We start from the raw sequence: 27500 nt of genomic DNA, 5'->3' as shown, positions 1-27500 counted from the left end.
TTAATTATTTTATTTGTTGTTGTTTTATTTATTATTATTTTATTTTTATTAAAATATTTTAAAATTAATTAATTATTTTATTTATTTATTATTTATTTGTTTATTTATTATAATTTTATTTTTATTTATTATTTATTTGTTAATTTTTTGTAATTTTATTTTTATTTATATATTTTAAAATTAATTAAATATTTTATTTATTATAATTTTATTTTATTTCATTCCTTTATTATTTATTTGTTTATTAATTATTATTTTATTTTTATTTATTTGTTTATGTATTTCATGCTATTTTATTTTTATTTTATTATTATTTGTTTATTTATTATAATTTTACTTTTAGATATTTTTTTAATTAATTATTTTATTTAATATTGTTTTATTTATTCTTATTTTATTCTTTCTTATTATTGTTTTATTATTTATTCATTATTATTTTTTATTTAATTTATTTGTATTTTTTATATGTAACTTATCCTGGCCTACTTATTTTGTTTTATTACAACTCTACCCTGTGTTTTACATGTACACACAGACAGACACACAGTTATTTTCTATTATTAAATTATTTTCCCTCATGTGAACTTTTCATTTTTTCTCAAATATTTCCTAAGTAAAGAGAAGGATTTTATCAACACATTTTTAATAACTAGCTGTCTAATAAATGTCAGTACATATTATTTCACTAGTTATTATCAAATATATTAATATTAAAATGCTTGATGCAATTTAAAGACTAGGTTAATTATGCAAGTTATGTTAATAAGTCAAGTCAGCGTATAGCAATGTTGACAGTCTCTGAAGAGGGCTATAAGGAAATATAGTAAATACTGTGAAAATGTCCTTTCTCACTTAAACATCACTTGGAAAATATTTGTGAAAGATTATAAATGTGACTTCAGGGCGAGTGATTTTGCCTTCAGCTGTGAATTTCAGCTATCTGCGTTTGCTTGCCATCGGGTTCATCAAGTTGCGTAAAGTGTCACAATGACCCAGTTTCTGCGTGTACTCAAATGTCCATTCAGACTTCACACTGGGGCTCCTGTTATTTATAGTGTGGATTCGGGCCAGTCAGGAGCCGGCCGGTTGCTCTGGATCATACTGGACACACAAACTGGGCCACCGATGATGTAATCACACTTTGCGTAACATCTAGACCCCGAGTAAACTCATGCATGAAGCGCATTGAGATGTTAAATGTGCAATCATGAATACTGTATGGGTCAATTTTATAGGTTGAAAAGGTTGTTTTGGTTCAGGTTAAACTTGTTTTCATGCACTTATTCATTTTGAGGTAGTGATTTTCTATTTACTCAAAAGCTCATGATCCGCTCTCATTGAGTTAATTCATTATATTTTTTTAAGTTAACACTTAACAATAAGGTTGTATTAGCTATTGTTAGCTTGTGCATTTACTAGCATGAATAAACAATGAACAATACATTTATTACAGTGTTTGTTCAGGCTAGTTAACATTAGTTAATTAAACTTTAGTCTTTCATTGTTGGTTCATGTATACATTTAAATGGTCGATACTTTGGACTCTTATTTGTTGTGTTTGTTTTATTTATTTTTTGTGCTGTTGTGCACTCTGGCATTATTTTGCTTACTATATTGTCATGTATGTGTTGTTTAAAGCATAATAATAAAATAAAACTAGTGACCATCTCTCCCTCATTAGCATAGAACAGGGGTGTCCAAACTCGGTCCTGGAGGGCCGGTGTCCTGCATATTGTAGTTCCAACCCCAATTAAGCACACCTAAACCAGCTAATCAAGCTCTTTCTCGGTATACTAAAACCTCCAGGCAAGTGTGTTGAGGGAAATTGGAGCTAAACTAAGTAGGACACCGGTCCTCCAGGACTGAGTTGGACACCGCTGGCATAGAACATTAGTCTTGTTTTTGAATCTGCTATGCTGACACTCAGGCATTTGTAGCTCCGCCCTCTTCTGAAAAGAGCACCATCTCATTTGCATTTAAAGCGACAGTCACCAAAACTCCACAATTAGCGTCAAAGCCTAAAAGGGTCAGTTTCAGAGAGTTATAAGCATTATTAGTGTGGTATTTTGAGCTGAAACTTCACACACACACTCTAGCGACACCAGAAACTTATTTTACATCTTGTATAATGTGCATAATAGCTCACCTTTAACCTTCCTGAGGTGGTTGGGTCAAATCTGACCAATTTACAACTTAAAACACTCATAAATAATGTGTTTTTATATTGTAGTCTTTATGATATCCTCCACACTATGCACTTAAACATGTGAAATTGATGATCACCTCTTTCAATGAATTATGAGTGTTTTAATCAACCCTGTTACACCTGTGGTGTTCCCGGTCAAAAGTGACCTCTAGAGGAAATCAATGGGGATCCAGACTATATTCAACCATCAAACAGAAAACATCCACATACACGCTACCCAAACTCACTCACTCACTCTCTCACACACACATACACATTTCAGATTAACGAACGTCTTTTGTGAGTACAAATCTCTTTCCTGTGCTCATGTGCCGATCCTCCTGCTGGATTACTTCCATGACGTTACATGTTCATTTTGTAACACGTTTTCAGTGCCTATTTGTAGTTTCACTGCAGTTATTGTATGTCTAATTCTATCAATTCATGTTGAACACTAGTTTTGAGACGTTGTTCACAGCTAGAGAATGTTTTTGAGCAGTTAAAAGAGACCCGTCTATTTTGACCAGGAACACTAACATAAGGGGCGATGGGTGAACACGACAGTAGGGTTAAGGAAAGCAGATCTCACGCCACATCTGTGTTTGGTTACTTGGTATTTTCAGAGCATTTAATCCCACAGGTTTTCCGGATAAAATAAGCTTCGACAGCGACATTCCTGTGGAGTGGCGTTTCTCTCTGTTGAAATGAAGAACACGTGATGATCTGATGATTGAGAACTTGGTTTGTTTTGCTTTTCAGAGCTGCTTCAGATCGCTGGCATCAGTCCCCATGGCAACGCTTTGGGCGCTTCCGTTCAGCAGCAAACCAATCAGCAGGCTCAGCAGGACAAAAGGGGCGGGGATGTGCTTGACTCCACCCACACCGATATTAAACTGGAGAAGAGCAACATTGTGTTGCTGGGACCCACTGGATCAGGTCGGTGCTGGTTTTATTTATGCTTTAATTATTTATAGCACCAACAAGTTGTAGATAACATTTGGTGCGAAGCCCCCTAAAGCAGTGATTTTTGATTTTATATTTGCAAAAATTCACTCACCGGTCACTTTATTAGGTACACCTGTCCTACTGCTTGCAGCGCAAATGTCTAATCAGCCAATCACATGGCAGCAACTCAATGCATTTAGGCGTGTAGACATGGTCAAGATGATCTGCTGCAGGTCAAAGCGAGCATCAGAATGGGGAAGAAAGGGGATTTAAGTGACTTTGAACGTGGCATGGTTGTTGGTGCCAGACGGGCTGCTCTGAGTATTTCAGAAACTGCTGATATACTGGGATTTTCACGCACAACCATCTCTATGGTTCTGATAAAGAGGAAATATCCAGTGAGAGGCAGTTCTGTGGGCGCAAATGCCTTGTTGATGGCGGAGGTCAGAGGAGAATGGCCAGACTGGTTCCAGCTGATAGATAGAACGTTGCCTGGTCTGATGAGTCTCCATTTCTGCTGACACATTCGGATGCTCGGCTCAGAATTTGGCCTCAACAACATGAAAGCATGGATCCATCCTGCCTTGTATCAACGGTTCAGGCTGGTGGTGGTGGTGTAATAGTGTGGGGGAGATTTTCTTTGCACACTTTGGGTCCATTAGTACCAATTGAGCATGGTGTCAACGCCACAGCCTACCTGAGTATTGTTGCTGACCATGTCCATCCCTTTATGAGCACAGTGTCTCCATCTTCTGATGGCTACTTCCAGCAGGATAACACACCATGTCATAAAGCACCAATCATCTCAGACTGGTTTCTTGAACATGACAATGAGTTCACTGTACTCAAATGGCCTCCACAGTCACTAGATCTCAATCCAATAGAGCACCTTTGGGATGTGGTGGAACGGGAGATTGGCATCATGGATGTGCAGCAACTGTGTGATGCTATCATGTCAATATGGAGCAAAATCTCTGAGGAATATTTCCAGTACTAGTAAGCTGTACCTAATAAAGTGGCCGGTGAGTGTATATTGTGTGTTTATTTTATTTTATTCTATATATTTTTTATTATTGTTAAAATAGGAATATCTTGATATGTGTTATACTTCTTGCATCCTACACAATGCTATGTATAAATATCAATAAACATACTTAAATTAAATTAAACATCAAGTGTCGTGCTCGGGCTTGTTAGATATCTATATTTTGTTGTAGAAGAAATTGCACCAAAATTTATTGCAATAAAGGATATTATTGTCATTTTAAGACCATATTATGCCACTCATGATATAATGCCAGACCTTGTCATACTCGTAATACAAGAAAAACCTCACAACTTAAATTGTCAGCAAAAAAATGATGGTTATTTTGAATTAAAATGTATTAAAAATTCTAATAAATAATTAGTTTTTTTCGATTTTTTGGTCTAAAAAAATGATGATGATGATGATGATAATGATGATGATGATATAAAATTCAGATGGTTTTTGTCAATTTAGTTGTTGTACATGCTGTTGATCCTGGCATGATATTGTTGGCATTGATGTTCTGCAGGTAAAACTCTCCTGGCTCAGACACTGGCGAAATGTTTAGACGTTCCCTTCGCCATCTGCGACTGCACCACCCTGACCCAGGCTGGATATGTGGGCGAAGACATCGAGTCTGTTATCGCCAAACTCCTGCAGGACGCAAACTACTCCGTGGAGAAAGCCCAGCAAGGTCAGACTCGCACACTTCACTACTCGCACACTTCATCTTAGAGGAAGAAAAGCGTTACCAGGATCTTACAATTGTTTTAATTATATATTAACGTTGTCTAATTTATGCATTTATTTGTTTGTGGGTATTTATATATATATATACAGTATTTTCAAACTTTATTTGCCATGAAAATAGCTGTTGTTGCTGACATGGCATTAAATAAAAACTGATTGTGATGATTTAGAAGAAGACATACAGTATCGGTATTGGACAAACACACACTGCTTGATCCTGTACATCAAGTTCAGTTCAATTGAGTAGCGCTTTTTACAGTAGTAGTTGTTTACAGAAAGTGCACATTATTGCATTACAATAAAATTAAGTTATTATATACAGGCATAGTTAGCCTGCAAGTGTCACTGATGCCGGTTTACCATAACACACATTTCAATGGAGTATCCAGAGATATTATAGTGTCCTATTTTAAAATGAGCTTTTCAATATTATTTTGAAATTCTCTTAATTTCAGTCAATGTTTATTCATGTTCTGTTCACTTTCTTTTAGGTTTTATTGTGAATAAATCCGATTTGTTTGTGTGTCTACATTTCTATTTGGTTTTCTTTTAGTTTTAGTAATTGGAGTTCAGTTAAAGAGACACTTTAAGTGCAGGCCAAAGCAAAGTTTAATGTTTGTCTGGTTTTAGCTGTTGTATATTAAGAAAAATAAAATAATAGTCAAACAACTATGAGCATTCAAACAGCAACTTAAAAGTGTAAACATTGTGAAACATTCAGACAAACTCATTGATGTTGTAATTTTTTGACATTATTTCATTTGTTAATCAGTTAAAAAAAATATTGTTAAACATTTAAAACCCGTGGTTATTTTTTATTTTATTTTTATTATATTTAACTTATTTTATTTAACTTTTATTTTATTTTATTTATTTATTTATTTATTTATTTATTTATTTATTTTTATTTCATTATATCCCTTAAATAGCCACCTAGTCAGATTTTCCACCACAGGACATGTTCTCAATAATTATTAATATATTTTTTAATTATTGTTTCATTTAGGTGAAACATTAATATTATTATTATTTATTTATTTATTTATTTATTTTTATTATTATTTATTTTTTTTTACATTTTATTATTATTATTTTATTTCTTTATTTATTATTATTATTATTATTATTATTATTATTATTTAATTTTATTATTATTATTATTATTTTTTCTCTCTCCGGTATCTGTTAGTTTTATTTAGTAAATTAATTAATTCATTCATGTTCTTTTCGGCTGAGTCCCTTTATTAATCCGGGGTCGCCACAGCGGAATGAACCGCCAACTTATCCAGCACATGTTTTACGCAGCGGATGCCCTTCCAGCCACAACCCATCTCTGGGAAGCATCCATACGCACTCATTCACACTCATACACTACGGCCAATTTCGCCTTCCCAATTCACCTGTACCTCATGTCTTTGGACTTTGAGGGAAACCGGAGCACCCAGAGGAAACCCACGCAGGGAGAACATGCAAACTCCACACAGAAACACCAACTGACCCAGCCGAGGCTCGAACCAGTGACGTTCTTGCTGTGAGGCGACAACAATACCTACTGCGCAACGGTGTCGCCCTAATTTTTTTTCCATTTGTTATTATTTTATTTATTTATTTATTTATTTATTTATTTATTTATTTATTTATTCAGTTTACTGAAATGGTTTTTGACCAATAGTTTTAATCTTGGTTTCGTTTTTTTAGCTCATTTTTTTTTTATTCTCCAAAATAACCCTGGTAGTAACCTTTGGCTTATAGGGTTATAGATGTCCAGACTAATCTCCTGCACTCCTATAAATCAAGCCGTTAAAACTTATATTTAACAACTCAATTTAACACTGTAATCTACTTTATTTCAAAGGAACAGCTGTTGATTAATATGAAACGCCTCCACGCTTGACCTTTGAGCATTTCAGTAAAACACCCTGATTCCTCTTTCTATTTTAATAAAAGTGAATGTTCTCCTTTCAGAGTTCTCTGAATTGTGCTTCATATTTCTCCTGCAGGCATAGTGTTTCTGGATGAGGTGGATAAGATTGGCAGTGTGCCTGGAATTCATCAGCTGAGAGATGTCGGGGGGGAAGGAGTTCAGCAGGTCTGATTATATTTCAACCACGTTTATCTCTACAAGCGCTTTATGATGCAGTCAATGCACTGTTACTGGCCTACTGAACGATATCACGCTGGTGTTAATCTGTTATCAGAGTACAGACAGGAATATACAGTAGATAGGACACAATACTTTTACAATACAATTGCTAATATGTAAATAAAACTATAAATGTTGGGGAATTTTCTGACTTATTGTTTTTAATTAGCTGTTGGTTAGTTCTGTAACTCATAGTCACATTGTGTCCATGTAAATTACAGTGCTATCAAAACATAATGGTAGAATGCAAGGCTTGTTCACACACTGAGGTTAAGAGGGAACATTGTGGTTAAGCTAAAATGCCTGGAAAGAGTAATGAAAATTACCAGCAGCATTTTAAAAAGATAAGTGGACCCAGAACTGAACCTTGAGGTACACCGATGTGTATTCAGCATGACAAGTACTGCACAGAGAGGAACGAACAGATTTGTTATTATATTTTAGTCACATTCATCTAAGATTTATGATGCAGACTACAGAGTTACTGGCCGACTGAACTACACTACCTGACTAAAGTCTTGTCGTCTATCCAAATTTTAGAAACAGCAATAATAACTTGACTTCTAGTTGATCATTTGGTGTCAGAAGTGTCTTATATGAAAGGCAAAGGCCTCTAGATTACACTTATTTTACCACAATAAAATATGATCATGGCTTGATTATTAATGATTTCATTAGGACAGTAAGGTCTGACTTTCCTTAGACAGAAGTCTGGTCACTGAACCTTCAATAATGTCCAGTATAGAATATGTGCTCATGCTGCAGTGGAAACAGAATGAATATTGTGTCTGACTCCATCATGAGCTTGGAGGACTGCATCTATACATCTCTGAATGACTCAAATCACTGATTAATAAAGTCATCTGGAATGGTGAAGAAAGCGTTCTTGCAGGACTCCCAGAGTTCATCAAGAGTCTTTGGGTTCATCTTTAATGCCTCCTCCTTCATCAGCTCAATAATGTTCATGTCTGGTGACTGGGCTGGCCAATCCTGGAGCAGCTTGACCTTCTTTGCATTCAGGAGCTTTGATGTGGAGGCTGAAGTATGAGAAGGAGCGCTATCCTGCTGGAGAATTCGCCCTCTCCTGTGGTTTGTAATGTAATGGGCAGCACAAAAGTCTTGATACCTCAGGCTGTTGATGTTGATCATCCACTCTGCAGATCTCTCACACACCCCATACTGAATGGAACCCCAAACCATGATTTCTCCTTCACCAAACTTGACTGATTTCAGTGAGAATCTTGGCTGCATGTAAGTTCCAGTAGGTCTTCTGCAGTATTTGTGATGATCTGGATGCAGGTCAACAGATGATTCAGCAGAAAAATCGACCTTCTGCTATTTCTTTTAAAATGACAAGACTTTTGTCAGGTAGTTTATCTACACGATGTGTCCGAAATTTACAATCTGTAATAAATCTTAAGACACCATGAGAAAGAGCATCCAAAGAAGATAAAAAGGAGCATGCTGGTACAATATACACCCCCCATAACCCAACATTAATACATCCTCCATAACCCAGCCTTGTGCAGTCCAAGTTGATGCTTGCGTTTGTGCGCAGGGTTTGCTGAAATTACTGGAGGGAACCATTGTTAATGTTCCAGAGAAGAACAGCAGGAAGCTGAGAGGAGAGACGGTGCAGGTGGACACGACCAACATTCTGTTTGTGGCATCTGGTGCTTTCAATGGGCTGGACAGAATCATCAGCAGAAGGAAGAATGAAAAGGTGATTATTCTACAGTACAGTTATTTAATGGTTCAACAAATCTAAATATGAGATGTTCATGAGATGATTATGAGACCTTTTTTTTTTTGCTAGATATAAGATTGACACTCTTGACTAGTTCAGATTGTTTGAAGTGTTCAGCATTTCTCTATCTCCACTGTCCCCTATAGTATCTTGGTTTTGGGACGCCCTCCAACCTTGGCAAAGGGCGCAGAGCCGCAGCAGCTGCAGATCTAGCCAACACTTCAGGGACCGAAATGGACGCAGTGGCAGAGATTGAGGAAAAGGACAGACTACTCCGGATTGTCGAAGCACGGGACCTCATCGAGTTCGGCATGATCCCGGAGTTTGTGGGCCGTCTCCCGGTGGTCGTCCCTCTGCACAGTCTGGATGAGGAAATGCTGGTGCAGATTCTTACAGAGCCTCGTAATGCAGTCGTCCCTCAATATCAGGCCCTCTTCAGTATGGATAAAGTATGAAAATCACATGACACATGAATCAAAGGTGTCCAATCCTGCTCCAGTGGAAGTTTCTGGTAATCCTTTAAACTTTGATTATCTGGTTCAGGCTTGTTTGGGTAGCTCCAGAACCATCTGTATGTTGTCACCCTGATGAAGGTAAGCTTCAAGAATGCATGATTATTTGGGGTCATGGATTTGCAATCAAGTATCAGTATAATGGCAATCAGTGGGGCAAAAACAGCCCCGAACATAGCGAAAGGGTAGTCGGTTTGAAAAGCACACAATGGTTAATTTACTAGCCTATATCTAGGCTAGAATAAAGGCTTTGTACGTTTTTTTCACTACTCACCAGTGCATTGGACTGATGATTTCTTTGTATACCTTAAATAATCTCAAATCCAAGGAGCACGGGTATATTATTTACCCCTGAAGCTCATTTTGTTTGTTTTGGATGTTTAAGTTGGTGTTGAGCTAAACTTTAAATGACAATGGTCCTCCAGGAGCAGGATTGTACATCTCTTAAGATCCACAACTTGCATTGCAATGTCTTAAATTTGAAACTTGTCCATAATTCTTGCAGGCCTTTAGTAGATATAGCTATTTATCGTCTACTTTTGTGTATTTGGTCCAGTGTGAGCTGAATGTAACCTCGGATGCATTAAGGGCAATCGCACGTTTGGCCCTGGAACGAAAGACAGGAGCCAGAGGTCTCCGCTCAATCATGGTAAATGCTCATTCATGTAAATATGAATCCTCTTAGTTCTTATATTGTGTCTCTGATGTTATGATATCTGGTTCTTCAGGAGAAGCTCTTGCTAGAGCCGATGTTTGAGGTGCCTCAGTCTGACATCATTGCTGTGGAACTCAACAAGGACGTTGTCCAGGGCAAGTGTGAACCACGCTACATAAGGTAGAACAAACCTTTATACTCAATACACTTACGTTTGGTATTAAAGGAATACCTCATCCAGATGTCCATCTTAATGTTTCTAAAAAGCAGCTGAGAAAATTACGACCTGTTGGATTACTTTTAGATCTTCAGATGGGTAACTAAAGGTATCAAAACAGTCACTTATTGGTGTTGTATATACACCACCTGACAAAAGTCTTGTCGTCAATTCCAGTTGTGAGAGCAGCAAATAATAACTTGATTTCTAGTTGATCATTAGGTCTATTTCTCTGATATATCATCTGTTGATCTGCATCTCAATCATCACCAATACTGCAGAAGACCTACTGGAACCTGCATGGAGCCAAGATTCTCATAGAAATCAGTCAAGTTTGGTTAAGGAAAAATCATGGTTTGGGGTTACAATTAGTATGGGACGTGCGAGAGAAATCATGCAGCTTTACACTGAATGCTTTAATGCAGGCTAAACAAACAGTGACAGATAGAACATTGAATTCCTGTAATACCCTAAGAAAGCATTTAGGTCCGAAATTACCCACTTCTGATCCTGTTCTTGTGAAAGGATCAGTCACATTCATTTCTTCATATCAGTCTTCGTTGAATTGTCTTGAGTAAACATTCACTCATGCTGCCAAGCTTTTCAAAATGAATGATTTCCACAGTGCATTGAGATGATGATGATGATGATGATGATGTGGTATCAGTTTAATAACAAGAAAAGTAAAAAAATAAACCGTAATACTTTATTTTGATGGTCCACTTGAGTATTAGTACACTCAATCCATTTTTAATTTCATTGCTCGTTCAAACTACTTGTTTAAAATGAGCTGAAAACACAATTCTAGAGATTTCATTGGGACAACTTAATTTTTTATGTTCAATCCACTTAAATTTGTTAAGTTAACTTAATATATTTGTGTGGAACAACATGAAGGATTTGTGTGGAAGCCTGCATTTTATACAGTGTAGACTGTCTGCTTAATATCTGCTGATTCTGCTCCTTCAACAGACGTTTAACCTGTTTAACTATAAGAGACTTCCCAAGTACATGTCAACTTACACTAACCCAAACACCAACAGTCTACTTATATATTAATGAGAATTAGTTGATATGCAGATGCAACGTAACAAACGGACCATCAAAATAAAGTGTGACCAAATAAACAAATACATGTTTGAAGAGAAGTCAAGTGGACCAAGAACTGAACCTTGAGGTTACCCCCATGGCTAGCTGATTTAGGTAATCCTCACTTTCGAGAAGAAACCTCAAATGTTTGACCTGTAAAATAGGACACAAACCAATGAAGAGTAGTTAATGTGGTCAATGTGATCATAACCATATAATAAGACTGCAGAATATTCCTGGAAACAGCACAACTGAGCCTGTTCTTGATCTCTCTTTGTAGATCTTAGCAAGGTTGAGTTCGAGTTTATTCAGGAATGGATATCAGTAAGTTAAGATTGCTTCATACACATTGAAGTCAAAAGCCAACAATGAGTTAAAGAGATCAGAAAACTGTCCCAGCAATACTGTGAATATCAAAAAAAGAGAACTGGACCTTGAGGTATGCTAGTGGCTAGCTCGTGACTGTATTTGCTCCCAAAAAAATCCCTCAAATGATCAAACCTTGATGTTTTACATGTGTAAGAAGAGAGTTTTTCCTATAATCCCCAATGAGGGATGGGATAGACAGAAGAATAATAAGCCACTGCTTCATAAAAACAACAGAGCTTTGCCTTAAATAGGAATTTTTCATCTAAAGTTCCTGGAAAGAAGAACAGAAATGATCCAAACACCTCCTAATCTGAAGCAGACGTGACACAATCTATAATTAGTGATTGTGTGAAACCGTTTGGTTCCCTAAAGTAAAAGCTCACCACAGGGACAACGTATTTTTGAGTCTGGAGCCCCGAGTAAACTTTGACCCTTGTGTGTTTTTGTCTTTCGGTGATCCAGAACTCATCCCAAAGAAGCCGAGGAGGAGTTTGAAGAAGACAACTGGCCGAGACATGCTGATGCCGCCAATAACTGAACGCTCAAGACAGCAAAATGCCATCAATATGGAGTCCTTCCAGCCGGACCTAAACAGACAGCAGTGTTTGTAGATTGTTTTTAAACGACAGCTCAATGAACGACTGTTTTAGCATTCAATAACCTAAAGCAGGGAGAAATTAAAGTGTTATTAAGACAAAAAACAGATACACTAACATATAGTGGAGCCTATTCTCAATCTCTGATGATTGATAATATTTCTATCTGTCTAAAGATAATACAAATATACTTATGAAGACGCTAGCTGGTGATTATTATTATTATTATTATTGCTGCTTTTTGGTTGGTGTGTGAAACGTGTAAGGGAAGCGTACAAGATTATGTGAACCATCAACCTGTTGAATTTGAGTATTTGTGGTGCATAATACACCTACAGTACGACATGCGTCCTCTTTTTCAGCAGGACAATTTCTAGCACACTAATATCACACACACACGTGTGGTATTTCCTCTGTTTTAACCGAGACATTCAGTTCTACAGCGCAGGCCTCTGCGTGTGGTGTTACGCACATCTAGTGTATAGGTTTTACTGTTTTGGAGACCACTGTTAACTTAAGAACTGAACAAAAACAATGTGATAATAAACTAAACAAAGTTGCACACATTCTCTAAGCAGTCCTATATGGTCTTTGTTGTTGTCCCTGGGTAGCAGTTTGGGCTCTTGAGGGCCCCTTGTCCTCCAGCTGAAAGGTCTGTGACCCCAGTGGGCTGCCCCAGGGGCCTGCCACTCTCCCTGGGTAGCAGTTTGGGCTCTTGAGGGCCCCTTGTCCTCCAGCTGAAGGGTCTGTGACCCCAGTGAGCTGCCCCAGGGGCCTGCCACTCTCCCTGGGTTGCAGTTTGGGCTCTTGAGGGCCCCTTGTCCTCCAGCTGAAAGGTCTGTGACCCCAGTGGGCTGCCCCAGGGGCCTGCCACTCTCCCTGGGTAGCAGTTTGGGCTCTTGAGGGCCCCTTGTCCTCCAGCTGAAGGGTCTGTGACCCCAGTGAGCTGCCCCAGGGGCCTGCCACTCTCCCTGGGTTGCAGTTTGGGCTCTTGAGGGCCCCTTGTCCTCCAGCTGAAGGGTCTGTGACCCCAGTGAGCTGCCCCAGGGGCCTGCCACTCTCCCTGGGTTGCAGTTTGGGCTCTTGAGGGCCCCTTGTCCTCCAGCTGAAGGGTCTGTGACCCCAGTGGGCTGCCCCAGGGGCCTGCCACTGTCCACAAGGGGCATATTTCTTTTTTTAAGTGTATTTCAATTTAATTTAATTCGTATAGTGCTAGTTACAATACTTATTGTTTCAAAGCAGCTTTACAAAAGGTGCACATTATTGCATTACAATCAAATACAGGTTATTATATACAGACATAGTCAACCTGCAGTTTTATAGCATATAGGTGATGTCTATGTGGATGTTTAATGAAGTGTATTCATGTGTTTATCACACTCAACTCCCGCTTTGGTTTGGTTTACTTACAATTCAGAAGGCATTACTGTCATTTTAAAGATCAGTCTGGTTTCTCTTTTGCTTTTTATTTTCCTCTGCTCAACATTTACAGTTTTTCCCCTCGTTTAAAACAGAAACAATCATTTAAAAACAAATTATAACATGACAAAAGGATCAAAATAACTCAGAAAAATCCCCTTAAAAACAATGAAGTCCCAAGGTCTGTGAATTAATATAGTTTGTCGTGTATAAGGCTCATGTTGTTGTGCTCCCCTTGGTGGCAGCATTGAGCCACAGTACATAACAGTTAGACATTATTATTATTGTTTCCCAGTGATAGGTTGCAGCTGCAAGGGCATCCGCTGCGTAAAACATACGCTGGATAAGCTGGCGGTTCATTCCACTGTGGCGACCCCTGATTATTAAAGGGACTAGGCTGAAAAGAAAATGAATGAGTGAATGAATTATTATTATTAGTTTTCGATTGTCAGTTCATGGTAGGAACTTATTACTGTTGTTATTATTGTTATTATTACATAGAGCTTAATAGAATTCAAATGTGTAATTATTAATATGACACAGGCTAAATAGGAAAATTGACAATGTTGTGCACAATCAGAAACAGAAACATGATTAATCAGAGTACTAAAAGTGACATGGTGTTTTACTTATTAAACATGTCAAATTAAAGCCTTTAAAATACACAATATAACTATCAAGTTAGCCTTTAAACTGTTTTGCGAACATATAAGAACCCAACATGAGGCTGTTTATTCAGTGACCCTTTATATATCCTGTTTGATGAAGCGTACTATACACTGAGTATTAATATGTCATTCAATGTGACACGTTAAGTGCCTCTCTCTCTCTCTCTCTCTCTATAAAAAAAAAATTATACATTGTTATTATACACCGTGTTCATAGTGGACTGCATTGAATATTAAAGTCCATTAGGCACATGTAAAATCAATAGCTGAAGTAGTAATAGTGGTGTAGAAATAGTAGTAGAAATGGTGACTTTATAATAAGTTGTCCTTGTTACAGTGTAAACTACTGTTTATATAGAAAAAGAACTACATGTACTTAATAAATGGGTAGGGTGATGGATAATTATGCATAATTAATTATAGTTGGTATAATAAGTACATGGGCGGAACACGTGTAACCTCAATAATAAAGCGGTATGGTGACCAGTTACAGTAATAAAGCATACAAATATGCAGTGTTTGATCTTGTTGTCCATGGTAAATCACCCAAATAACATACATATCATATCCCTGAGATTACGTTTGAGATTATCTGTGAATATTGCTATTGGTAGGATGTACTGTGTCCGGAGTGTCAGTGATGATACTGCCGTCTCTCCATAGTCACCCTCCTCAGGACATCTCCGCTGAACTGGTAGGTGAGTTTCTTTTTGACCTTTTTAACCTCGCCGGTCTTGCCGTAGTTGCGGAGGGCTCTTGCCATCTTTTGATAGGTCATTCTCTTGCGGTTGCCCTTTTGCTGGCCCCAGCGGCTGGCGAGTGTCTCCTTGTGTTTGGAGGAGAACTGAAAGACGCCTCGCTCTCTGTCCACCCACCAGATGCAGTCCCTCATGTCCCCGTCTTGTAGGAGGTCCAGGAGGAACTGGTAAAGACGCACTTTCCTTTTGTTTCCTGTAGAAATTGACATTGGTTTTAAAGTCTGCACTTTTTATACCAAATATGGCTGTTCTAAAACAAACTTTGAAGGGTTGTATGCAATTTAAGATATGTAGATGTAGATATGTAGGAGACCCTGCTCCTGAAGGCACACCAACAGTACACATTTAACCTCTTCCTGAATCAACTCACCAGGACATTAAAAGAGACTCCAAACCATGAAATGAATGGGTCAGATAAGGGGGACGTGCAAAATCTGTGGGTGTACCTCCAGGAACATGGTTGGGAAACTCCGCATTAGTGAACTGTTGTTTTCATATATGTTATGTGTACTACTGCACTAATATTGGACATTTCTATGACAAAAATTAGATTTTTGTATTCAGTTTTGGTAATAGTGGTAATAACCATAGTAATAATCATACTCTTATTTCTGTAGTATAAATTCAATTTATAGCACCAAATTGTCAAAAAGTCTGAGCCAATAGGAGACTTAAAAAAGGTACAATTTAAGTTGACAAGACCAAATCTAGATAAGGGTCAACATGGAGACCTAAAGAAGGTTCATTTCAGTTGAAGGCCAAATCTAGAAGAGGGTTGAGTCTGTCAAGGAGACCTGAAGGCCTAGTTCATGTCAAGACCAAATCTAGAAAAAGATCAAGTCAGAGTCATGACCAAGACCTGAAGAAGGCCAAGTTCATACCAAGACCAAATCTACAAGAGGGTTGAGTCTGTGTTAAGATAGAGACCTGAAGGAAAAGTTCATGTCAAGACCAAATCTAGAAAAAGATCAAGTCAGAGTCGTGACCAAGACCTGAAGAAGGCCAAGTTCATACCAAGACCAAATCTACAAGAGGGTTGAGTCTGTGTTAAGATAGAGACCTGAAGGAAAAGTTCATGTCAAGACCAAATCTAGAAAAAGATCAAGTCAGAGTCATGACCAAGACCTGAAGAAGGCCAAGTTCATACCAAGACCAAATCTAGAAGAGTGTTGAGTCTGTGTTAAGATAGAGACCTGAAGGACAAGTTCATGTCAAGACCAAATTTAGAAAGATCAAGTCAGAGCCATGACTGAGACTTAAAGAAGGTACAGTTCATGCCAAGACCAAATTTAGAAGAGGGTTGAGTCTGTGTCAAAATAGAGACCTGAAGGCCAAGATCAAATTTAGAAAGAGGTGTTAATTCTGAACAATGACCAAGACCTTGAGAAGGTATGGTTCATGTCAAGACCAGATCTAGAAAAGAGTCAACATGGAGACCTGAAGACGGTTTAACTCAATTGAAGACCAAATCTAGAAGAGGGTTGAGTCTGTCAAGATAGAGACCTGAAGGCTAAGTTCATGCCAAGACCAAATCTAGAAAAAGATCAAGTCTGAGCCATGACCAAGACCTGAAGAAGGCCAAGTTCATACCAAGCCCAAATCTAGAAGAGGGTTGAGTCTGTGTTAAGATCGAGACCTGAAGGCCAAGTTGATGTTAAGACAAAATTTAGAAAGATCTGAGCCATGACTAAGACCTGAAGAAGCAACAGTTCATATCAAGACCAAATCTAGAAGAGGGTTGAGCCCGTCTAAAGATAGAGACATGAAGACTGAGTTCAAAGTCTCAAAATCTAGAAAATGGTCAAGTCTGAGCCATGACCAAGACCCAAAGAAGGCCAAGTTCAGACCAAATCTAGAAGAGGGTTGAGTTGGTGTCATAATAGAGACCTGAAGGCCAAGTTCAAATCTAGAAAAAAAATCAAGTCTGAGCCATGACCGAGACCTGAAGAAGGTCAAGTTCATGTTCAGACCAAATCTAGAAGAGGGTTGAGTCTGTGTCAAGATAGGGACATAAAGGCCAAGTTCATGTCAAGATTAAATCTAGAAGAGTGTTGAGTTTGTGTCAAGATAGAGACCTGAAGGTCAAGTTCATGTCAAGACCAAATCTAGAAAGATAAAGTCTAAGCCATGACCAAGACTTGAAAAGGCCAAGTGTCAAAACCAAACCTAGAAAAGGGTCAACACAGAGACCTGACAAGGCTTCAATTCAGTTGAAGATCAAATCTAGAAGATGGTTACGTCTATGTCAAGATAGAGACCTGAAGGCCAAGCTCATGTCAAGACCAAATCTAGAAGAGTGTTGAGTCCATGTCAAGATACAGACCTGAAGGCCAAGTTCATGTCATGACTAAATCTAGAAGAGGGTTGTGTTTGTGTCAAGATTGAGACATGAAGGCTAAGTTCAAAATCTAGAAAGTGGTTTGTCTGAGCCATGACCAAGACATGACGAGTGTACAGTTCAATTCAAGACCAAATCTAGAAGAGGGTTGAGTCTGTTGGGATTGAGACCTGAAGAGGGTTCAGATCAAATCAAGTCCATATAGAGAAAAGGGTCAAGTCTGTGTCAAAATAGACATCTGAAGAAGGACCAGAACAAGTCAAGACCAAATTTAGAAAAGCGTTGAGACTGTGTCATAACACACCAGAATAGATTTGAGTCTTAAGTTTTGACAGCTCGGACCAAAAACAGCTCAAAATTGTTTAGGAGCCAAAACAAACTCCTCCAAACTCAAAATGAACTTTGCCAGATTTTTCCAAATTGTCATTTTAATTTGTTCTTCGATTTAGTTTTACAGTCTAATCAGAACAAATGTGTGAAGCGACGAGAGGAACCTACAGAATGTGCAGAGCGGTGGGGAAGAGCGTCATTTGAGGATCACTGATCTTTGTCTATATCTGACCTGACAGAGTGCTGGAGGTGCTGGGATGTCCATCATGGTCCTCTTCGCCCTCTGACACCTCAAATGGTGGGCTGCGTCCCCCAGGCTCCTCCTCATCGGTGCTGCAGTGGGGGACCGGGGACCGTTGGTAGAGTGGATGGGAGATGTAAGTATACTGTAGAAACAGACCCAAAATCAGCGCTCTCGCCTCCATAAGCCTGACACTTCAAATATGACGTCGTTGCTTTTAAAATGTTCTATATTTCTTGCACGTGAAAGTGCAATCTAAAATCTTGCAGGTGAAACTAAAATCTATTTAGTTTAGCCGTCGTACATTCCCCCATTTCTTATGATCGGTCTGGAAATGCTGCTTTGGCATGATCGTGCATCAGTGGGCCTTAATACTTGGAAACCACAGAATTACTTTACATTGAAAGAGGAAGTAGAAAAACTCGGCGTCAACAGAAAGGGACACACCATGGTGCGGTCGCAGATTTACAAATCAAGTGTGCATCACATTTTGCTTCCAGATCATCCCGGAGAGCCACAAAGTTTCATTTCTATCAGCACAATTCTACCACACATTTAATGAGTCACATTGTATACGATCTGTTTTTATTATTATTAATAGTCATATTTGTTGGACAGTATTTTTAATAGTGGTTATATTTGTAGGAGAGTATTAATAATAGTCATATTAACAGTCTTATTTGTAGGAGAGTATTAATAATAGTCATATTAATAGTCTTATTTGTTGGAGAGTATTAATAATAGTCATATTAACGGTCTTTATTTGTAGGAGAGTATTAATAATAGTCATATTAACAGTCTTATTTGTAGGAGAGTATTAATAATAGTCATATTAATAGTCTTATTTGTTGGAGAGTATTAATAATAGTCATATTAACAGTTTTATCTGTAGGAGAGTATTAATAATAGTCATATTAACAGTTTTATCTGTAGGAGAGTATTAATAATAATCATATTAACAGTTTTATCTGTAGGAGAGTATTAATAATAGTCATATTAACAGTCTTATTTGTAGGAGAGTATTAATAATAGTCATATTAATAGTCTTATTTGTTGGAGAGTATTAATAATAGTCATATTAACAGTCTTTATTTGTAGGAGAGTATTAATAATAGTCATATTAATAGTCTTATTTGTTGGAGAGTATTAATAATAGTCATATTAACGGTCTTTATTTGTAGGAGAGTATTAATAATAGTCATATTAACAGTCTTATTTGTAGGAGAGTATTAATAATAGTCATATTAATAGTCTTATTTGTAGGAGAGTATTAATAATAGTCATATTAATAGTCTTATTTGTTGGAGAGTATTAATAATAGTCATATTAACAGTCTTATTTGTAGGAGAGTATTAATTATAGTCATATTAACAGTCTTATTTGTAGGAGAGTATTAATAATAGTCATATTAATAGTCTTATTTGTTGGAGAGTATTAATAATAGTCATATTAACGGTCTTTATTTGTAGGAGAGTATTAATAATAGTCATATTAACAGTCTTATTTGTAGGAGAGTATTAATAATAGTCATATTAACGGTCTTTATTTGTAGGAGAGTATTAATAATAGTCATATTAACAGTCGTATCTGTAGGAGAGTATTAATAATAGTCATATTAACAGTCTTATTTGTAGGAGAGTATTAATAATAGTCATATTAACGGTCTTTATTTGTAGGAGAGTATTAATAATAGTCATATTAACAGTCGTATCTGTAGGAGAGTATTAATAATAGTCATATTAACAGTCTTATTTGTAGGAGAGTATTAATAATAATCATATTTGTAGGAGTGGATCTAGACTTGATGTTTACAGGTAAGCTACACTCAAGAGTTAAAGCCTGTGCTATAATAATGGTCAGCTTTCCTGTTCTCAAAAGCAGTTGCTTGGTGAATAAAACCTTTTTTAGGCTTTATTTAGATCTTTTTTAGATTCACTTCTATTGGTTTTACATTATAGTATTTATTAATTTAGCAGACACTTACAGATGAGGATTAAAGAGTTAAACTGGAATATTTTAATCATATTAGTTGTATTTTTTGTTATTGTCATGAACACAATGGCTTTTGTAGAGCAGGTAGTTTGCCGTTTGTTATTTCTAGTCATTTCCTCTATAGGCAAATCAATTGGAAGTTCTAAAACAATCACAACACTTCCGCATCGCATTGGGCAGCGTGTGAAGTTTTGACTGGTAAACATGTTAAATCACTTTCAGGTTCATTTTTCAAAGGGTTACTTCACCTCAAAATGGTAGATTGGCCATTATTTTACTGTTATCAATTTAAAAACAAGTGATTCAGGATTTATTTTAATCATAATGTAGAAGGGCTGCTTCATGACATCGCAAATCCCTAAAAAAAGTATTGATTTGTAGTCCATACAAATTCTTCCTGCAAACAAGCCTTAAGGTGGCCAACAGTGTTTTTTAAATGTGCCATACATTCTCTATTGGGGACAGGTTGGGACTGCGGGCAGGCCAGTCAAGTACCTGTATCCTCTTCATCTGCAGCCAGGACTTTGTAATGTGTGCTGAATGTGGTTTTGCATTATCTTGTTGAAATATGCATGGGCGTCCCTGGAAATGAAGGCAGCATATCTCTGTGTTTTTCAGCATTAATGGAGCATCACAGAAGTGCAAGTTACTTTTGCCAAGGGCACTGACACAACCCAATACCATGACAGATCCTCGCTTTCAGACTTGTTCTGGTAACAGTATAGATGATCATTTTCTTCTGTGGTCTGAAGCACTCAGCATCCATTTCTCTCCAAAAAATACATGAGATATTTTCATTTGACCACAGTACACATTTCCACTGCATGATGGTCCATTCCTCCGAGCCCAGAGAAGTCAACGGCGCTTCTGGACACTGTTAACATAGGGCTTCCAATTGGCACAGTACAGTTTTAACTGGCATTTGTGGATGTAACTATACATTGTGGTACCTGACAAAGGTTTGCCGCAGTAGTGCTGAGCCCATGTGGTGATATGTCTTATAGATGAATGAGGATTCTTGATGCAGCGCCCCCTGAGTGATCGGAGATCACTGAAATCACTACGCACTGAAATTCCTCCAGATTCCTTGAATCTTTTAATGTTCTGCACTGTTGGAGGTGAAATATCCAAATGTCTTCCTCTCTTTCTTTATGGATCATTGTTTTTAAGCATTCCAATCATTTTCTCACGTATTTGTTGGCAAACTGGCGATCCTCAGCCCATCTTTGCTCCTAAAGGACTAGACCTTATTTTGGATGCTGCTTTTGTACCAATTCGTAACCACAATCACCTGTTGACGTCGCCTGTTTTAAATCTCTTATTTGCGTTTATCATACTGTCCCAACTTCTTTCTGATTTGGGGTTGTAATAATAAATACAATTCATCTTTGTTATAGCTACAGATTTTATATTCTGTTGTGCCAAAGGATTTAAAATCAGCTTAAAATCTGATTCACATGCCTTTATAAATAGTTGCGTTCACTGTAGTAGTGCTAAACTTTGCTTGTGTTTCCATTTTAATTATAATGACAAGTCAAAAGTGCAGATTCGGCGATGTGACTACTGCATATTCACACATTGTGATATCAACGCTGAAGCGATTTACTGTGCAGCCCTAGTGTGATTGATTGAGCAATTGTGCTGAGTAGATACTGTTTTTATTTACAGCTTAAAGCATTTGTTATGCTTGCTAACACACTCAGCTCTTTGAAAAATGGGCGTCAGTCATTAGCTGGAGTTTGACTGTGATTGTGTGTTTAACGCGCATCGTGTATTGTGTAAACGAGTGCAAGTGGCGCACAGCAGCAACAGGCTTCAGTCAGGAAAAGAGTGTTGAGAAATCCGTCTGCCTTTTCTCGCGCACATCCTGCCTATCTCACTTTCCTTTTCTAGCTCAAGGGTGTTTGAGAAATGGAGGGGGGTGCAAAACAGGGGAAATGTTACTGATTTAAATCCCATTTCCTGCATTTGCATACAGTTGAAGTCACAATTATTATTTCTTCTTCAAATATTTCCTGAATGATGTTTATCAGATTCAGGAATTTTTCACAGTATCTCCCATAATATTTTTTCTTCTGGAGAAAGTCTTATTTGTTTTATTTCAGCTAGAATAAAAGCAGTTTTTAATTGTTTTAACACCATTTTAAGGTCAATATTATTAGCCTCCTTAAGCAATGTTTGATTTGGATCGTCTCCAGAACAAACCAATGACTTGCCTAATTACCCTAACTCTACCCTAATTAACCTAGTTAAGCTTTTAAAAGTCACGTTAAGCTGAATACTAGTGTCTTGAAGAATATCTAGTCAAATATTATGTGCTGTCATCATGGCAAAGATAAGAAATAAGTTATTAAAACTATTATGTTTAGAAATGTGTTGAAAAAAATCTCCCTGTTAAACAGAAACTGGGGGAAAATATATCCAGGGGGCTAATAATTCTGACTTCAACTGTACATTTAGGGACTAATATGACGGCAAAAAAATGAGGTTTTGATTAATCATGGTCAGAATTAGCCCTCCTTTTTGCATTTATATGCCAGTTAGCCACCCACCCACCCACACCCCCCAAATTATTTCTCAATAAATAGAATATTTACAGTGAGATGTTTCTGAAGTCAGACTTTTCTTCTCAGAATTGCTAGTTCGTGGCCTTGGGTTTTACTTGCTTTTTACTCAGAATTGTGAGTGGGCAGAAACACAAGAAGGCTAATAAACTCACAATACTGAGAAATCTGAGAAATAAACCTGAATTATGACTTTTTTTAATGTACTTATTGCAATTGTGGCTTTATATTGTCATTCTGGCTTTTTCTTCTCTGAACAAAGATGAAAAATCACAAAATTATTGTCATTAGAAAAATTTCAATGAGATATTGATTAATTAACAGTCAACTTTTCTATCTATCTATCTATCTATCTATCTATCTATCTATCTATCTATCTATCTATCTATCTATCTATCTATCTATCTATCTATCTATCTATCTATCTATCTCTCTATCCATCTCTCTATCCATCTCTCTATCCATCTATCTATCCATCTATCTATCCATCTATCTATCCATCCATCTATCCATCCATCTATCCATCTATCCATCCATCTATCCATCCTTCTATCTATCCATCTATCTATCTATCTATCTATCTATCTATCTATCTATCTATCTATCTATCTATCTATCTATCTATCTATCTATCTATCTATCTATCTATCTATCTATCTATCTCTCTATCTCTCTATCTATCTATCTATCTATCTATCTATCTATCTATCTATCTATCTATCTATCTATCTGTCAGTCAACTGTTTTTATCTATCTATCTATCTATCTATCTATCTATCTATCTATCTATCTATCTATCTATCTATCTATCTATCTATCTATCTATCTATCTATCTATCTATCTATCTATCTATCTATCTATCTATCTATCTATCCATCCATCTATCTATCCATCTCTCTATCCATCTATCTATCCATCTATCTATCCATCTATCTATCCATCTATCTATCCATCTATCTATCCATCTATCTATCCATCTATCTATCTATCTATCTATCTATCTATCTATCTATCTATCTATCTATCTATCTATCTATCTATCTATCTATCTATCTATCTATCTATCTATCTATCTATCCATCTCTCTATCCATCTCTCTATCCATCTCTCTATCCATCCATCTATCCATCCATCTATCCATCCATCTATCCATCCATCTATCCATCCATCTATCCATCCATCCATCTATCCATCCATCTATCTATCCATCTATCTATCTATCTATCTATCTATCTATCTATCTATCTATCTATCTATCTATCTGTCTGTCTGTCTGTCTATCTATCTATCTATCTATCTATCTATCTATCTATCTATCTATCTATCTATCTATCTATCTATCTATCTATCTATCTATCTATCTATCTATCTATCTATCTATCTATCTATCTATCTATCTATCTATCTATCTATCTATCTATCTATCTATCTATCTATCTATCTATCTATCTATCTATCTATCTATCTATCTATCTATCTATCTATCTATCTATCTCTCTCTCTCTCTATCTATCAATAAAAACCTTGAAGCAGTTTTGAATAAAAACACGAGTTGGTTACACTACAACAAGTTTGCATTGGTTAATGTGAGTTAATGCATTAACTAACATGAACAAACAATGAACAATACATTTATTAGTGTTTGTTCGTGTTTATCAAAACACAGTCGTTCATGTTTATTAATGTACACTATTCGGCCACTTTATTAGGTACACCTGTCCAACTGCTCGTTAACGCAAACTTCTAATCAGCCAATCACATGGCAGCAACTCAATGCGTTTAGTCATTTAGACATGGTCAAGACGATCTGCTGCAGTTCAAACTGAGCATCAGAATGGGGAAGAAAGGGGATTTAAGTGACTTTGAATGTGGCATGGTTGTTGGTTCCAGACGGGCTGGTCTGAGTATTTCAGAAACTGCTGATCTACTGGGATTTTAACGCACAAACATCTCTAGGGTTTACAGAGAAAATATCCAGTCAGTGGCAGTTCTGAGGGCGCAAATGCATTGTTGATATGAGAGGAGAATGGCCAGACTGGCTCCAGCTGATAGAAATGGCGTCAACAACATGAAAGCATGTTGTTTTTGGATGAGGTGAATGAATGAATGAAAATGAATGAATAATAAAACCTTATTGTAAAGTGTGATCCACAAATTACATGACGTTATCTCTTCAGGGGGTCAGTCGAACCGTCCCCTTTCTGGGGAGGAGCACTGCACTGTCTTTTTTGTTGACAAGAAAAATAGAATAGAAATAGAAACGACTTGTTGCTGGGTGTTGCGTGTGGCGTTCTCTCCTGCCCGTAATTATGACTTTCAATTGATCTTGCTTGTCTTTTTTTATGTCCCTTTTTCAGTTTTCTGACGGTTGATTTGGTGGCGTCAGGCCTTTAAAATGGACGAAAGTGGACTTCTCACGTTCCCTCATTCCTCCACGCCGCCACAGTTTTTGACGGCTTTATTGTTGTGTTCTCCTTAACCTCCTAGGGCCACATACAGTCCTGGGCCACATTGTTGCAGACATACGGCATCCTGCTACTGTTTTGCAGCATATAAAATGTCCCAAACACTATTTTTAACTGTGCAAAATGGGAAAAATGTTGATTATGTGCTATGTTAGCCACGCCCAATACCTCAGACAGACCTAATCTGAGAATTAAACTGAAAACAAACAGGAATGAATTGATCAGCACAAAACTAGCGACGGGAGCAAAATCGATACGGTTGGTTTTGATTTCATTTGTACTTTTAATGTTGTCAGTATATGGGGACTCACCTGTGGAGGAACTACAGGTAGAATGGTCCCCATGGCGGCGTCTACGGCGGGATGAAAGGCCTCCATGTCCCCATAGCGATACGTGCTGGTGTGCAGCTCGGTGAAGTGGCTTCCGGGCGGAGGCTCGAACTCGCTGTGATGCCCGTAAACACTGCTGTATTCACATCCGCTCTCTCACATAGACAAACACATCACACACTCAATTACTGGATAACTGGCACAACACTATACTGCATTGATTTAAAGGGACAGGTCACCCAAAAATGAAAGTAATAATTATTATTGATAACATTATTTAAGCTGACGTACTTCTACTTAGTTATACGTACTTATTTTATCTATTATATTTTTTTATAATTTATTTATTTTTGGCCTTATTGCCTTTATTAAGCGGATAGGACAGTTTTACAGACAGGAAGAGAAGTAGGAGAGAGAGAGGGGGTAAGGACGGGAAATGTCCACGAGCCGGGATTTGAACTCGGGACGCCCTGAAGTGCTACTGCACCATATGTCAGCGCTAACCACTAGACTATTGCACTGACTTATCTATTATAGTTTATCTATTATAGTGCAAGTAGTGACTAGTTCTGCTTTGTAAATCCTAAAAACAAAAAATAAATGACCCCCCCCCCCCCCCCCAAAAAAAAAAACAACCTAATTTCAAGATGCAAAAGTGAAACCGTTCAGCTGTAAAAAAAAACAAGCAAACAATTATTCAGAAACGTTGTTCAATAACACTGAAATGTTTAATCGCATTTGTTGTATGCTGACCCTCCTGTTATTCACTCTATTAATGTAAAGTCAATGCTTAACAAATGCTGATGCTTAATAAATTGTTAATAATGTGTATTTAATAATATGAATGACTTATCGTTAAGTGTTACCGACTTAAATGGTAATTTTTTTTCATACTTTGGAAGTCAATTGGTGCAGCTCCAGCATTCTTCAAAATATCTTCTTTTGTTTCCAATGGAAGAAAAAAACTAGTAAAGGTTTAAAACAACAGTACATTTACATTTTTGGGCGAACTGTCCCTTTAATGCCGAGTTTAAACTGCATGATTTTAGCCGCAGTTTTGACTCTCCGACAGGTTTTCAGAAATCGCAGACAAATGCCTGAAATCACAGGCAAATCGGTGCTCGTTCACATGAGTAACAATCACACAATGTGAACCATCAAAGAGAATCGCAGATGAGTCGCCGAAATTTGGTGTGCTAAATATCAGGAGCTGTCGACGATTCAAATCATGCCGTGTGAAATGAGTTTCGACTGAAAATAACATCGGTGATTAAGAAATGAAAAGCACTGATTCAGTTTATTTGGACCCAGGAAATGGAGGAAAAACTAGTGTTAATTTATCAGGAGCACCGTGTCTGTTTTTATTTTATGTTTGTATTGTTTGGGTTTTTACCAAAATCTGCTTCACTTCCATTTCCTTTAGAAATATTAATCCCAGGAAAAAAAAACATGATAATGTGTTCAATACTTTCTGTCCATGTTCACATTTAAGCAGAACTACACTCTCAGAAAAAATGGTACTATGTTGTACCAAAGAAGGTGCAAACTCTTGCCACTGAGCCAGCACCTTTTTCTGGAACAGAATTGTACCTTAAGACAAAGAAACTAATTTGTACCATTGCAGTTTGCACCTTTAAGGACAGGATTTGTACCATCGGACACCAAAATGTACCTTTATATTTTAAAACCTACAGATACAATATTGTACTTCATCAAAAATACAAATCTGATCCATGAAGGCCACTACAGTGACAAGACACTGTATTCCTTCAAGAACTATTTAAAGGCGTTTTGCTGAATCCAAAATGCATCGATTTATTTTCAGTAAATATAAAACAATACATTTTAAAACAATGCTTTTAAATAAAGTTTCTATTTGTGAAAATGCACATTAAATAAAGAATAAAAAATTAAAAAGATCTATTTTTTTTAACACTTTTTATTACAAAAATCTCACAGAAACACATTCTGCCGTGTACAGTATAACACATTTATTCTCCAATTTTCACACAATATCTTTGTAATCACTTAAAAGTTTAATTTACTTCATTTTAAAATAGAAATAGACTTATGCAGGAGTATTGTAGTGTGATATGCACAATGTCTGATTAGTTTAACCATATTAAAATGTCTGCATGAACACTTTCCATATTCAGGACT

The 27500-nt window shown here is 37.1% G+C and overlaps 2 protein-coding genes across 2 annotated transcripts in view; one reads left to right on the top strand and one right to left on the bottom strand.

Moving 5' to 3' along the window:
- Window positions 1-12804, top strand: part of clpxb (caseinolytic mitochondrial matrix peptidase chaperone subunit Xb) — a 28096-nt gene extending 15292 nt beyond the window's left edge. Inside the window, exons 8-15 of the mRNA XM_056451843.1 lie at window positions 2945-3121; window positions 4687-4851; window positions 6908-6996; window positions 8609-8773; window positions 8944-9246; window positions 9866-9958; window positions 10038-10144; window positions 12102-12804. Of these exons, the coding sequence (XP_056307818.1) occupies window positions 2945-3121; window positions 4687-4851; window positions 6908-6996; window positions 8609-8773; window positions 8944-9246; window positions 9866-9958; window positions 10038-10144; window positions 12102-12177 (1175 nt within the window). The 3' untranslated portion in view covers window positions 12178-12804. The remainder of the gene's footprint in view (window positions 1-2944; window positions 3122-4686; window positions 4852-6907; window positions 6997-8608; window positions 8774-8943; window positions 9247-9865; window positions 9959-10037; window positions 10145-12101) is intronic.
- An 860-nt stretch (window positions 12805-13664) lies between these two features.
- The window catches only part of spi1a (Spi-1 proto-oncogene a), a 17571-nt gene continuing 3735 nt past the window's right edge, over window positions 13665-27500 (bottom strand). The window contains exons 3-5 of the mRNA XM_056452033.1: window positions 25323-25495; window positions 17981-18134; window positions 13665-15273 (exon numbers count right to left, since the gene is read on the bottom strand). Of these exons, the coding sequence (XP_056308008.1) occupies window positions 14957-15273; window positions 17981-18134; window positions 25323-25495 (644 nt within the window). The 3' untranslated portion in view covers window positions 13665-14956. The remainder of the gene's footprint in view (window positions 15274-17980; window positions 18135-25322; window positions 25496-27500) is intronic.

The sequence above is a fragment of the Danio aesculapii genome, chromosome 25 (assembly GCF_903798145.1).
Source record: "Danio aesculapii chromosome 25, fDanAes4.1, whole genome shotgun sequence".
Taxonomy (NCBI): domain Eukaryota; kingdom Metazoa; phylum Chordata; class Actinopteri; order Cypriniformes; family Danionidae; genus Danio; species Danio aesculapii.
The sequence above is the reverse complement of the archived record's forward strand: the minus strand, read 5'-3'. Positions and strand labels throughout refer to the sequence as shown.